Source organism: Xylaria bambusicola (assembly GCF_022495145.1).
Source record: "Xylaria bambusicola strain CBS 139988 unplaced genomic scaffold F5B22scaffold_9, whole genome shotgun sequence".
Taxonomy (NCBI): Eukaryota; Fungi; Ascomycota; class Sordariomycetes; order Xylariales; family Xylariaceae; genus Xylaria; species Xylaria bambusicola.
In genome coordinates this window covers 880639-893674 of record NW_025953562.1, presented here as the reverse complement: position 1 = coordinate 893674, position 13036 = coordinate 880639, and the positions used below count along the sequence as shown (strand labels likewise).

At 48.6% G+C, this 13036-nt stretch overlaps 2 protein-coding genes across 2 annotated transcripts; both read left to right on the top strand.

The window, feature by feature from the left end:
* Positions 1–5876: 5876 nt before the first annotated feature.
* Positions 5877–6987, top strand: F5B22DRAFT_596854 (uncharacterized protein). The gene has a single exon (XM_047974274.1). It carries the CDS (start codon positions 5929–5931, stop codon positions 6622–6624), a length of 696 nt encoding a protein of 231 aa, XP_047833461.1. The 5' UTR covers positions 5877–5928; the 3' UTR covers positions 6625–6987.
* On the top strand, positions 6793–10580 carry F5B22DRAFT_573338 (rho GTPase activator Rga). The gene is made up of 3 exons (XM_047973181.1): positions 6793–6997; positions 7084–8394; positions 8445–10580. The coding sequence occupies exons 1-3, from the start codon at positions 6961–6963 to the stop codon at positions 10190–10192; spliced, it is 3096 nt and encodes a 1031-aa protein (XP_047833460.1). The 5' UTR covers positions 6793–6960; the 3' UTR covers positions 10193–10580.
* The last annotated feature ends 2456 nt before the right edge of the window (positions 10581–13036 follow it).

Below are 13036 nucleotides of genomic sequence, written 5' to 3'. Positions count from 1 at the left end.
GACTAGAGTATCCAAAGGCTGTATTCTTCGGCGCAGTTACGGCGCTTTGGACATTGGGTCAGCGCAGGCCTTTATTCCATGTCGCATTTGCCATCGACGTCGTTGCGTGAGGCCCTTAAGTGACGTTTGACATGACGGTGCTCTGCGTGATGCTAGAGTTGGAGGACTGTGGATGTTTGCACGGCATTGCATCACATATCAACAGGCTCCCCCTCAACTACGTAGTACTTAGATACTCATATCGATGCCCGTTGATATCAGCCCTTTCATCTATCGGGTGTAGCTGTGGCGCCGTATGTCGACGATTCTAGCCCTGTGGCCTATCATGCCGTACAGTAGGACTCTGTGGTAGGTGCCACGTGGCCATCGTTTCGAGCCCCTGCTCTCGTACGCTGTGGCGACTTGCAAGTAGCTCTCTGCGGAGCAGATTAGGTATGTGACATGATCATGGTATGCCATAGGTACATACCTCCTTACGGTATGGCAGTGATTAGGTAGCCTGTTGGGTTCGGGTTCTACTTATTCGTTAATCGTGTGAAACGGCTCGGCTGAGTCGTACAGGGAATGCAATGATTAGAATACCTACTGGTTATCGGTATCGGGTTGCTGTTATTCAACCCGGGTTGAATTATAGTGGCCTCGGGAACCCCCATCGTCAGATCTGATGTGAAGAGGAACAGAAGGGGTCAATGCGTTCACAAGGCTGTCAAGCAGGAACCCGCCTAGCCCAGTGAATTTTAACATTCAACACCCGTATTATCCTTTCTTTTCCAGAGCTCATTAGGCCTCGGAACTATTTTTACAGTATGTATCTATCCTGGGCTACTAGAGACGACGGGCGACGAGCCCGATGTTAGATATTTTACTACTTCTCTTTGCTGCTAGCCCGCTCACTTGAGAGTATATGTAGGTTTGACAGGCAGTGAGAAAATAACGAGGTCAAGTACCTGAGACACCACGCCGGTAGGTATATCAAGGGGCCCATCAGGTGAGTCCGTGCCTTAAACGCTCGCACAGCATTTCAATCATTGTTTCAGCTTCATGTGATACTCAGGACGGCATGCCCAACATGGCTTCTCACCCTACTCAGCCTTCAATGACGTGGGCGCAGATTCCTATTCGCTGTGTTTATAGTACCAGGGCGCCACGGAGCGTACCACAATTAACTTCACGCAAATCTCCGCTTGTTCTCACGCACAAGGTCGAGAGGCTGATGCGATTCCCCCAAGTACGCGCTTACGATAATTTTGGCACCACCTCCACACCATGCTGTTACCGTTACCGTGAGTCCGGAACCCTGGAGATTGATGGAACGCCACACGCTGAGCACGAGACTCACCGCCACTCAGCAACGTACGAAATTGCACGCCTACAAGCTCAGAGCGGTATGTGCTGCAAAACATGCCTTTGCAGGTGGTAGATGAGCTGGTAAAGACCGACATATAAGCTTGCAGGCCATCGCGGACATGGGCAGGCCTTCTGCCCCAGCCCCGAAAGGCTGCATGCTGTGACTTGAAGTGATGTTGGCCTATATCTCATAGTCCTAGATATATATAAACGAAGACCATATGGCTTAATACGTAAGTTCAATCGTTGGCTGATTGAGCAAGTTACGAATAGAAGACCTGCCGTCGGACTTTTCACTCACATGTAAGAAAACTGGTGGTCTATGTGATGTCAGTCGCGTACGAGATGTGTATAGGTAGGGTACTTGTCAGGGAAAAATGACTCTGATGCGATGCGACGTTCGGCCTGAGCTTGTGCTCATAGTACATACACACGTAATCTATATCTTTATATATATATCGCACGTATCTCTAAATAGGTATACACAACGTCATGCTGTTTTGGAATTCGTGGTTCTATGCAGCTAAGCTCTCTTCATGCTATCACGGCTAACGGGCAAAGGCCGAGATCAGCGCAGTCATAGTTCGCATCACGGGAAACCCGGAAATGAATTGGCACGCTGCCGGTGACAAACTAGCATAGCAAACATCATCCGGATTATAAGCTGGACACACAGAAAGGGGGTACAGCTTCTAAATTTGCTTATGGCCACTGCCTGCTCGGCTGAGTGTACGAAGTATGTAGTTAAACCTCTGTACTCTTTTCATCAGCCAGGCACCAGAGCTGACTGGCGTGGTAGCTGAGCATGGCATGCTGATTACCGATGTGGACGCTTTAAATGAGACGGACGGACGGGTTACATTAAGTAGCTGATAGGGTCGCGTGTCATTGGAACAATCCGTACGTTATTCTACGACATGGCAATAACAATATACGAAGGACAACGCAATGCCAATGCCAATGCCCATGCCAATGATGTAGCCGTACATTATCGAAGTGGAGTGAAGCTGCCATTCAGGGCGCATGTGGTAGGTAATATAGCAAGAGATATATACGTACGCGGCCTTCATAAGTGATGGAATATACATACGAATGAGGTGGCTAGTCGGATATACAATCTATGAAAGGAAAGGCACATATAGACAATTGGAAGGTGAGAAGACTTCAAGAACGTAGGTAGGTATGTGTATAAGGCATGAGGGGATGCAACATGTGACAAGGAACCTGCAGGTTGACGGACGCCGTGGCTACTGTTCTCACTCTCGACGGACTGGCAGGGTAGCAGCAGGATACGATCTGTACTGTATCCATCTACTTACATCTGCAAGGTAGTGTTGAGGCCGTCGGATGGAACGAAGTCGACTAGGTACTAGTACCGGGTAGATAGTTGATTGTAACGTTGGGTTGACATGCAACGAGAGTGGGCATCCGTAACATAGAAGAACATAGCAGCAGCATATAAGTGCCTGTACTACACTGCACCATGGCATCGTGATAGAGGTTGCAGCTGCAGGGAGCCGGCGTTGTGCGCTGCCATGCGCGACATCATCACCCATTGTCGCTAGGTATCATGGAGTTGGTAGGGGAATTGGGAGCACGCTCGCCCCAACCCCATCCCCATCGGCAACGTAAGTACGCATTTCATTCACGAACAACAAATCATATATCGTAGAAAGTGTACATAGTAAGCTGTGAGTGATGTTTCTAAAAAAGGCACGACAGGGACACTCATACCAAGTATACCAAGTGCCGAGATCAAGTTGCCCCAAGTCCTTAGGCTATAATGCCGTCTGTTATTTTACTTAAGTATAGGATCTGCGCTACGATGGCAAGGTCGTGGCCGGTGGTGCTCGTGTAATACACTCTTAAGCCAGCCAAATTGATGGTCGAGAGGGTGCGGCCAGATGCGGCAAAAGCTTGCATGCCAAGATGAACCAACCGACAATACCTCTCTCAAAAGTACACGTTCTTACCACCAAGAGATAGGTATGGATGGATGGATGTATTGTGCATATAAAATGCCCACAAAGTACTCGTATGTGCTACGCACCTACCTACATGCCAGCCTGCCTACCTACCGTACTCGCAGTGGACGAACTGTTATCATAACTTACTTAGGTACTCTAGTGAGCGGTGTAGAGTAGGGTACCGGTAGGCAGGTAATTTGAAGTGACCCGACTGGACTGGCGTGGCGTTGAAAGGTGAAAAGGTGGTTAAAAAAGTGGTTAAAAAAGTGGTGAAAAGAGTAAGGGAGTGGGCCGCATTTAACTTGAAACACTGCTCAGTCATGGATCGATCTGCGCTAGTACAGGGGTACGACAGGGGGATGCTGCACCAGACTGCAGAAGCCGACTTCGACAGGACAGAGGACAGGACAGAGACAGGACTTGAAATTCAAGAAAAAAACCCAGCGTGAATCGGCCTTGGCGTGTTACTTCGGAAGGGCTTCTGAAGGGATTCGGAAGGGAAGTTGAGGGAACGGGACGTCGTCCTTGATCCAGGCGACCTTCTGCAACTCAGGCACGCCTCGATATTATCGGCAGTGCGGTGTAGCTTCTCAAGACATTTTGCTAAAGCAGCACTGCAAAAAGAACTTGTACCTACTCTGGAACTCACTGCGTTGCAAGACAAATGACAGGCCAAGATCAGAAACGAAAAGACAAATTCACAGCGAGGCGAGGGGCGGCATGGTGAGTGTTTGCTCATGTACCTAGGTACTACATATTTGTATAAGCGCGTAAATCGTCTTGGAACGATCTATATCATCGACATTATGAAACCTGACTACTTCGTACATCCCGCCGGTAGCTCCACCACCGGAGGTAGAACAGTTCATAGAACATTCCTACAAGTTCCAACTGAAGCCTGCTTCGCGCAACGACTTTCCCGGCCCTCCAATGGGCTTGTCTCTGGTTGCCTACTGTGGATGGCCAGAGTACACGCACTCACCGTCCACGCAAACTACATGTAACCACATAGGTATTGTGTATCGGTATGATGCACTAAATTCCCTCCCTCCCAAGGTGCTCTATACTACGGTACCTACCTACTCACTCTCCTTGCATAGCAGTCGCCGTCGTCCGGAGTGGGTAGCGTAGTGGCACATGATATATACGTGTCGAGCTGAGGATCGGAGGGAGATGAAACAGGTAGAGGCAAAAGATGCAACATGCAGACATGTATAACAACCAAACTGCTCTCACTCCGCCTACATACTTCCAAGGTCTTATGGGTAGTAGTGGGTAGGCAGTGTTGGCACTCCTTCAAGGCTGAACAGGCCAAGTCTCTACCCATTACATCTATTTATATAAATATAATATTGTATTAACGTACTTACTTCGTAGATATATCATGTAGGTAGGTTATTATATCTTTTTTTATGGGCTGTAACAGCTGGTTTGGGAAGGTCGCGTAGCAAAAGTGCTGCAAAGTGCTTAGAGAGACTTTTGTAGTACATAAGTCCCAACGTGAAGTCAGATATTGCTGTGCACTCTGCTATTGAATGGAATTTTCTGCTCTCCTAGTAAATAAATGCGTTGTAACCTGGTTTCCATCCTGCTTCTCCTTCTCACGGTCCATCGGTCCATCAAGGAGGTTGAGACGTGTACCTCTCACCTCACCGAAAAGCCAAGGTGGCAGAGAGGAGAGATTTTACCCTGAGGCTCCAGCATTTGAATAGCACCCATTGTATATGCCCACTTGCCTAGGTACTCAGACACTTGCAAGTAGGTATGACTTGCTCAACTTAGAGAGTAAATAGAGGTATATAGGGATATATTCGGATATTCAATGGCTTAGGTAAGTCAAAGAAGTATGTGGCCCTGAAATAAAGTGTAACGGTACCTAGGTAGCTTTATGTTTGAGGACCTTGGAGTTAGGTACTAGTGTAGTACTCCGTCCGTGGTAGTGTAGGTACCAATAGCCCTGAGAAACACAGGCACGATGAAAGGGTCCTTAAGTCCACTAAAGATACGAAACCTCTAATGCGGCAGTTATTACAGTACCCTAGCTAACCAAGTCTACTTAAGGTACCTTGCAGACTGAACTGCCCCGCCACACGCTGTCCACTGGCTGGGGACCCTAGTGTACGGCATAGCGATCCCCCTCTGGAGTCAGCCGTTCATCGACCCACGAAAGAGACCGGGAAATATACTTACATACAATCACTTAGGTACCTAATTGGACCTGACAAAACACCTACCTACTACGATAGGTAGAAAACAGCTAGACAGACTCTGACAGACCTACCTACTATAGAGTCCTGACTGGCCTACAGGAGATGACGCGACTGACACTAGCCAATTGAGTGGGTGATACTGGCTTGTACATATAGGTACACACAGCGACCACCTGTAGCTAAGTACTTAAATGAGTACCTGCCCTAAGTGTGTGTGTGCGTGTGTCTAAGTAAGTACCTAGGTAGGTAGGTTAGGTAGGTCTAGGCAGGTAGGTACCTATTGTACCTACTTCTAGTCTAGGTCCTATACTATATTGGAGGTAGGAGGTTTAGGTTAAGTAGGCGCTATCATATCACTTTTGCCCCCCCTTTCTCAAGCCGGGGCCAAGTGGCCGGGTGGCCGAATGAATGAACGAGAGAGTGTCTGGATGCATTATTTGCTACCACCTATACTTACAACCCTCACTCACTGCTGGGATGGAATACCAAGTCATTCCCCGACTCTTCACTGTTCAATTACCGTCTTGACGAACTCATCATACCCGCCAGCATCTGGTCTGGTCTGGTCTGGCTGGGTTGAGTCGAGGCGTCGTTGCCACTGTCACTGTCACTGTCGACTGTCGACTGTCACTTACTCACTGAATTCACTTGTTTGTCGCTGTCGCCATCTACCGTATCGGTCCATCCCATCCACTTTTGTCCGCGCTGATCCCTTTTGTTCCGCCTCTTCGGCCTCACAGCCAACACCACCTCTCCCGCTTCTGGCCTCCTGCCACCCCATTCCATCCGACAATACCCCCCCCACTCCTTTCGAATTGCCGTTGCAACACCCACCTTCGCTACCACCGCCATCACCAACGACAACGGCGGCCACCTTTGACGCTCCAAGTCGACTGTCGGGCCCGAGTCCCATCCTACCCGTTCCTGTCTGTGGTTTCACGCCCGTCGGCGCAGCGTCCTCCCCTGCCCTGCCCTGTCCTGCCCCTGTGCTCAATTCCCTGCGTCTAAGTTTCGAGTCCCAATTCCCAGTTCAGAATCGATCCTGTCTCTTATCATTTCTGATAAGTCGACCGTGTCCCGTGTTACTCGACAATCGCTAGCTAGTCGTCCTCCCCGCCTTAATCCTCAACTGGAGACTCGCACTCGTCTCCTTGTCTTCCATATGACGTTTTTGCCCTTGGGACCAGTCATTTCGAGCTTGGAGACTACAACCCTGGAGCCTTGACCGGTGTTCCCGCGTGTCGAATCCTTCATCTATCGGCAGCGTTTGAGACTTGCGACGTAACTGTACGACGAGGAGAAACAGAAACTATGGATGACTACCTAGATGGCTCGGTGGACGGAGACGATATTTTCCCATGTAAAGGATGTGGTGAGGTAAGTAGCTGAGTCATAAGCTACCCTGCAATTGCAATCCGCAGACTGATCTAAACGTGATGCAGATATTAGAAGAGGGCAAAGCCTTCGAACTTGGTAAGTCGTGCTACCACCACAGCAATGGCTTCCGGCTCTGTCCGGCCACTGTGTCTTGTACGATTCTTGTCTAACAATTGACGTAGCGGGAAACCGATGGCATCTCAATTGCTTTCGTTGCAATACATGCAATACCCTGCTCGATTCGGACGCAAACTTGCTCCTCCTCGGCGATGGCTCTCTGATATGTAATAATTGTACATACAGTTGTAGCGCGTGCGGCGACAAGATCGAGGATCTCGCAATTCTTACTGGTGAACAGGCCTTTTGTGCTGCGTGCTTTCGGTGTAGGAATTGCAAAAGGAAGATTGAAAACCTACGCTATGCCAAAACATCACAGGGAATCTTCTGCATGAGCTGCCATGAATCATTAATGGCAAGGCGCAGGAAGAAATCCAAGGCTGCCCAGGCCAAGGCTCGCGAGAAGGATAGTTCAGTGGTAGAAAAATCTCTCCCAGCGCTACCTCCTAATGCAATACCGCCCAATGCTTTCTCCAATGATCGGGTCGATCCGGAGTCTGACACGCCTACTGAGCTTCCCACCAATCTCTCTCCGCGGCCACGGCCGTCATATCCTCGCAACGACTCAGATTCACTGAACAACTCACGTTCTGCCCGGTCTCCTGAACGTCCGTCTGATCACGCTGGCCTATCATTACCTTCTCACACCTACCGTCCTAACCGGAACTCTGCCCTCTACGCGGGTGGCGATACGGCGGGTACAGGAATAGATGATCAGAGCTTCTTCATCCCGGTTGCTCTAGATCCAAGCCCCCTTCCTTCTGCGACACCGAGATCTACCACGGAAACCCTTGGAGATGGTAATAAGAAGACCCAGGACAAAGATTACTTCAACAGCGTTCCGAAACAAGCGGAAAGGAAAACCGATTCTCAGTCTTCCACACCGCATATTGCTTTTCAAGAAAAGGGGCGTCAAGCGTCCTCGGACTATGATAATCTTCCTTCGAAGAGCCTGGGCAGGAAATTATCTAAATCATCCAAAGTCGATAGGAATGGATCGTCAAACGCATCGTCTGTTGCCGGTGACGATAGGACACAGACGCCTGTTAATGGCAAATCTGAAGACTTCAGATTGCAAGACGCTCCCAAGAGTAGGAAGCTGAATACGAGGACCAACTCCCAGCAATCCAACGCTTTTCAAGAACCGGTTGGCTCCCGAGATAGTGGCTCCGGGCGGATTGACAAAGATGTTGTTGCTAATGAAGCTAACCAACACCTATACTCTAACGATCGCACTAGCACGCCACGCAGCTCGCAAGACTCGCGACTTAAAGAAGACGACGAAAACCGGCTAGCTGACCCCCTAGCAGCAACTTCAGGTAATGCCTCCCGGCCAATTGCTCGGAAAGAGCTTCCCCACTCGGCCTCGAGAAGCGGTAAGCCATATCTTCGTCTCGTCTAGACTTACAAGCTTACAATTGTTTAGTGAATGGCTTTGCTCGACCTACCCCGGCAGAATCAAAGCTGACTGATACATATATGGCGCCCCGAGCGCCACCGGCGCCTCCTGGACAATCTACGGCGCAGGATGCAGCTGGTGTAGCGGGCGAGCATAAGTCATCCCCGAAACTACCTATATGGAATGCCAGTGGTGACTTTAGCATGGACGAGGATATGGCCCGTATTTTGGGTACAGATGAAGGCTCATCGTCAATTCTTCGCCGCGTATCTAATGCTGTTCGTCACGGGCGTACCAACAGCACCGAGTCGAGTGCCCCTCCCCGTGTCGGCCATACACGAAGTGTCAGCGAGACTACACGGACTACCGCATCGCCGCGCTGGCCAAAGACTCCTATTGCTGAGGATTCAATAAACGGTGCTACTCAAGATATCACCAGCCCCTTGTCATTGACGCCTGGTGAAGATAATGCAATGTTAAAACGGCGTTTGCGGAATTCAGAACAACGAGTAGCAGAACTGGAGCGACAGTTCAATAATGAGAAGGACCTCAAGAGTTTGTCGCAGAAGGTTGAGGAAAAGCGTAAGACGGTCTCGGTACTGGACACTCAGACAGAGATAATGATACGCCAATTGGAAGCGCTTGCTGGATACGTGGAGAAGGCCAAAGAGACCAAGAAACCTGTCGATCCGCGCGATCTCGAGGAGTCTGCCATCAGGGATTTCGTCCAGAGGCTGGACAAATTGAAACAGTCTATGGCAGCCTCCATTGAGCAGCTTCATGCCGAGAGAGACCAACTTGTGGAAGAGAAGAACCGAGCAATAGCTGATCGGGATCGTGCCCGCGTCGAGTTTGAGCAGCTGGTCTCTAAGAACGCCCAGCTAGCGGACTTGAACAACGACATTACCCATCAAATTCAAGAAAGATTCAAGAACCACTCAGATGCTAGGCTACCGGCGAACGGCCTTGGCATCTATAACCACAATAAGGGTGTCTCGAACAATTCAGTTAGCCTTGATAACGCGAGCATACAGACAGGTACCACCATTATCACGCCCGAGCATGAAGAGCCAATCATCGAGGCCCGGCCAACCGTGGTCAAAATTGAAAAGAAGAACTTCTCTAAATGGAAGAAGGGTTCGAAGGCCGTGGCTCAGAATATTGCTAAAGGAGTGAATCGAACGGTCGTTGCCTTCCAGCAGCCAGAGCGCCATCCCCAAGGCATGGCTGGAGAAAGCATTGGTGTTCCGTACAACATGACTGTGACACCTGTCGAGTCACCGGTCTCACATGTGCCGCCCAATGGCTTCAACCGCCAGCAGGCCGAGGCCAGCCGACAAGGATTTTTCGGCTTCAAGAAGGCGCAGACTATGCCGAAGGCTGGCGCGGCCATAAGTGCGTCCACAGCAACCGCGGCTGAGCCTCCTAATGTTTTGTTCGGCTCCGAACTTACAGAGCGAGCTGAGTATGAACGCCGGCAAATCCCTTCCGTTATAACACGATGCATTGAGGAAGTTGAGCTCAGGGGCATGGAAATGGAAGGCATCTACCGCAAGACGGGTGGCAACTCGCAGGTTAAGATTATTCAAGAAGGCTTTGATAAGAACGAGAACTTCGACATCTCAGATCCTGATATGGATATCACTGCAGTCACTAGTGTTCTTAAGCAGTACTTCCGGAAGCTCCCAACGCCACTACTAACATATGATGTCTATGACCGCGTGCTAGAAACGAATTGTGAGTATCACGCCATTGACCTGCCCTCAAAACTTTAAACAAACAGACACTAACAGATAATAGCACTTACAACCGACTCGGAGAAGTGCAGCCATCTCCAAACCGTCTTCAGCCAACTGCCGAGGCAGCACAAGGACTGTCTTGAGTTCCTCATGTTCCACCTGTCTCGTGTGGCATCGAGAGAAAGCGAAAATCTCGTACGCTGCCTATATTTATTCCCACCGTGCTCGAGGCTTGGCTAACCTAACCAGATGACACCACGGAACTTGGCCGTGGTTTTTGCCCCTACTATCATGAGAGACACGAATATTGAACGAGAGATGACAGACATGCACGCCAAAAACATTGCAGTTCAATTCATTATCGAGAACAGCCACAACATATTTTCTTAATCTAAGTTACCTTGTGGTTTATCATCAACAAGCAGCATTCCGCATTGTACATATAACAACAAAAGAACGAACAGTCATTGACCATACGGCGCAACCCAAAGTTCGTCCTAGTCTATAGGTTAATGTTGCTTCCAGTGCTGAGTGAAGCCCGGAGATATTCTTTTAATATGCGGCCTTGGGGTCCAGCAGGATCTTCGTCGGCTTTTTTTTTATCCATGAGAGGTATCCCAGCAGGGGTTTCTCTGTGTTTACATTAGGGAATTTGATGATATCCTTCCAGGCATGGTGGGCTCTTTCCCTTGTTCTGCTTCGATTTCTGGATCGCCACTGCTAAAGGACTATTGAAGTTGGCGAGGATATGCCAGCAAGTATGCATTCGATCTTTTCCCCTATCTATTTTTCAATGCAGTTACTCGTCCAAATTATGTTTCTATTGAACATTGGGCGACATTTGGAAAGCGGGAACTAAACAGATTACTGTGGGAATGAAAAAGGAAACGAGCGTCTGCAGCAGACAGACAACAATAACAATAACCATCTAAAAAAAAGACACATAAATCGAGATATCTTGATACCTTCATATTTCTAAGCATGAGAAATGCGTGTAACATCTATTTATCTTGCTCTTTGTGAACGTTTGAAGGTGTTTTCCTCTTAAGCCTCACTTTCTGTGCTTTGAACATATTAATTATATAAGCCTAGGACATGGTTTTGTAGCCAGCGTCATAATCATTGCTCCGTAACGGGCTGTACTGGCTATCATAGCCTGTGCCAACTCACCATCGGCCACTTCGCAATATAAGGTAATAAGATAAGAGAACCTAAGAGGTATGAAATTGGTTACATGATCTGTAAAGCACCCATCCAGGTCGCCGCCTCCTGACTCTACCATTCCCTTTAGATCGCTTTCTAGACCGCTGTACCTGGACACACCGCTAAGTTGGAGTGTCCCCCGGTCCTACGCGCAAGCGGCACGTCCCATATCCGGGCGACACGAAGCAAGCGGTCAGTGGTGGCTATCAGCGTGGATTTCCCATGTACAAGTCATTCAATCTTGAGATTATTTTCCATCACGGAAGTTGTGGGCTCGATTCCTAGTCGGTTCATTGGCCCCCATCTACTTTTGGTTGGGCATCGATAGTAGGCTTGTGGACACTGAACACGATGATCATAGATGCTGGAGGAGCCTCTGAACTAACTTCAAGACACTATGAGCCTATCTCAGAATGGTGAATACTAGGTTTGGGGCTGAGTCAAAGTCCTACACATTGAGAACATGTACTTATGTGTAAGGACGGATTCATCATATGGAAAAATCAGTTGGATGAGACGGCTCGGAGGCTATTTCAACTCTGGATATCGGTTACACGTGTCCGTATTATCAGACAGGTATCAACTTACTTGGCATGGACCAAGCGTATTAGGGTGTTTATACCGTAACTTAATGCATGCTAGGTATTGATGAAATTCATCTCCTTGCTGACGTTGTTATTGTCCGAGTACTTACATATGGACACACCACTCGAACCTAGCGCCATAGTATCAGGCCATAAGGCTCGCTACGAGATTAGCTTATTCATTCCTATGATTACCGAGTTCCGAGGACATGTCTCGTTGTTGCTCGCTATGCTAGTTGGCCTCGGTGGTTGGTAATCTACCGCTAGGCGAGAGAAAATGTCCGTAGTGTGTAGTCTCATACGGTATTACTGTAGGGCTGAACAAGGGGTGTGTAGTCAAGCCTTAACAGCATTTACATATAAGTACAATGGATTCATCGCCTAATTGCTCCCCTTGTTAGCGGCCCGTTCTTTACATGCGGGCTCGTGACTTGACATAGGCTAGGTAGGCTAGGTACTCATTATGCTAGTATGTTATGTATGAATTGCACCTGAAGCATACTTGTAGACCGAATGGCAAATGAACATCAAAAGACATTGTGATTGCCAAGGCTCAAGACAATAGTAATAACCATAATAATAGCTATTTACTTAGTAGAGAGATGGCCTAGCGTAGGACTTCATATTTCTGCTTATTTAGGGGTACCTACAACAAGCGATGGTTTCTCGAGGTCAACGCTAGCGTCGTGTGTCGTGTGGAAAAGTACCAGTGAGACTATTCGGTATAAAATGAAATTGACAAAACAAGATAGGGAGTTCGATGAGGATTGCCAATGCGGCAGCGTGCGGAGGTGGATTATGGCGTCAGCCGTAATTACAATACTCTAACCTACGTTTCAAGTCATCCACATTCTGTTTTGTAAGTACCTAGTGCTGTGTAGTGTTCTTCACATCCAAAACAAGACCCCTGGACGCAGATCAATGGATTTGAAGTCTGCGGCTATGGGTGATGCTGATGAGGCGACAGTTCAGCTGGTAAGGCTGTATGAGCTGTGAACACGGCTGCTGTACTGTAGCAGTGCATCTGGAGACGGATAGTCAGGGTGAGCTGAGTATGTTTCAGTCACGCTATCTACATTGTGCATACGTATGT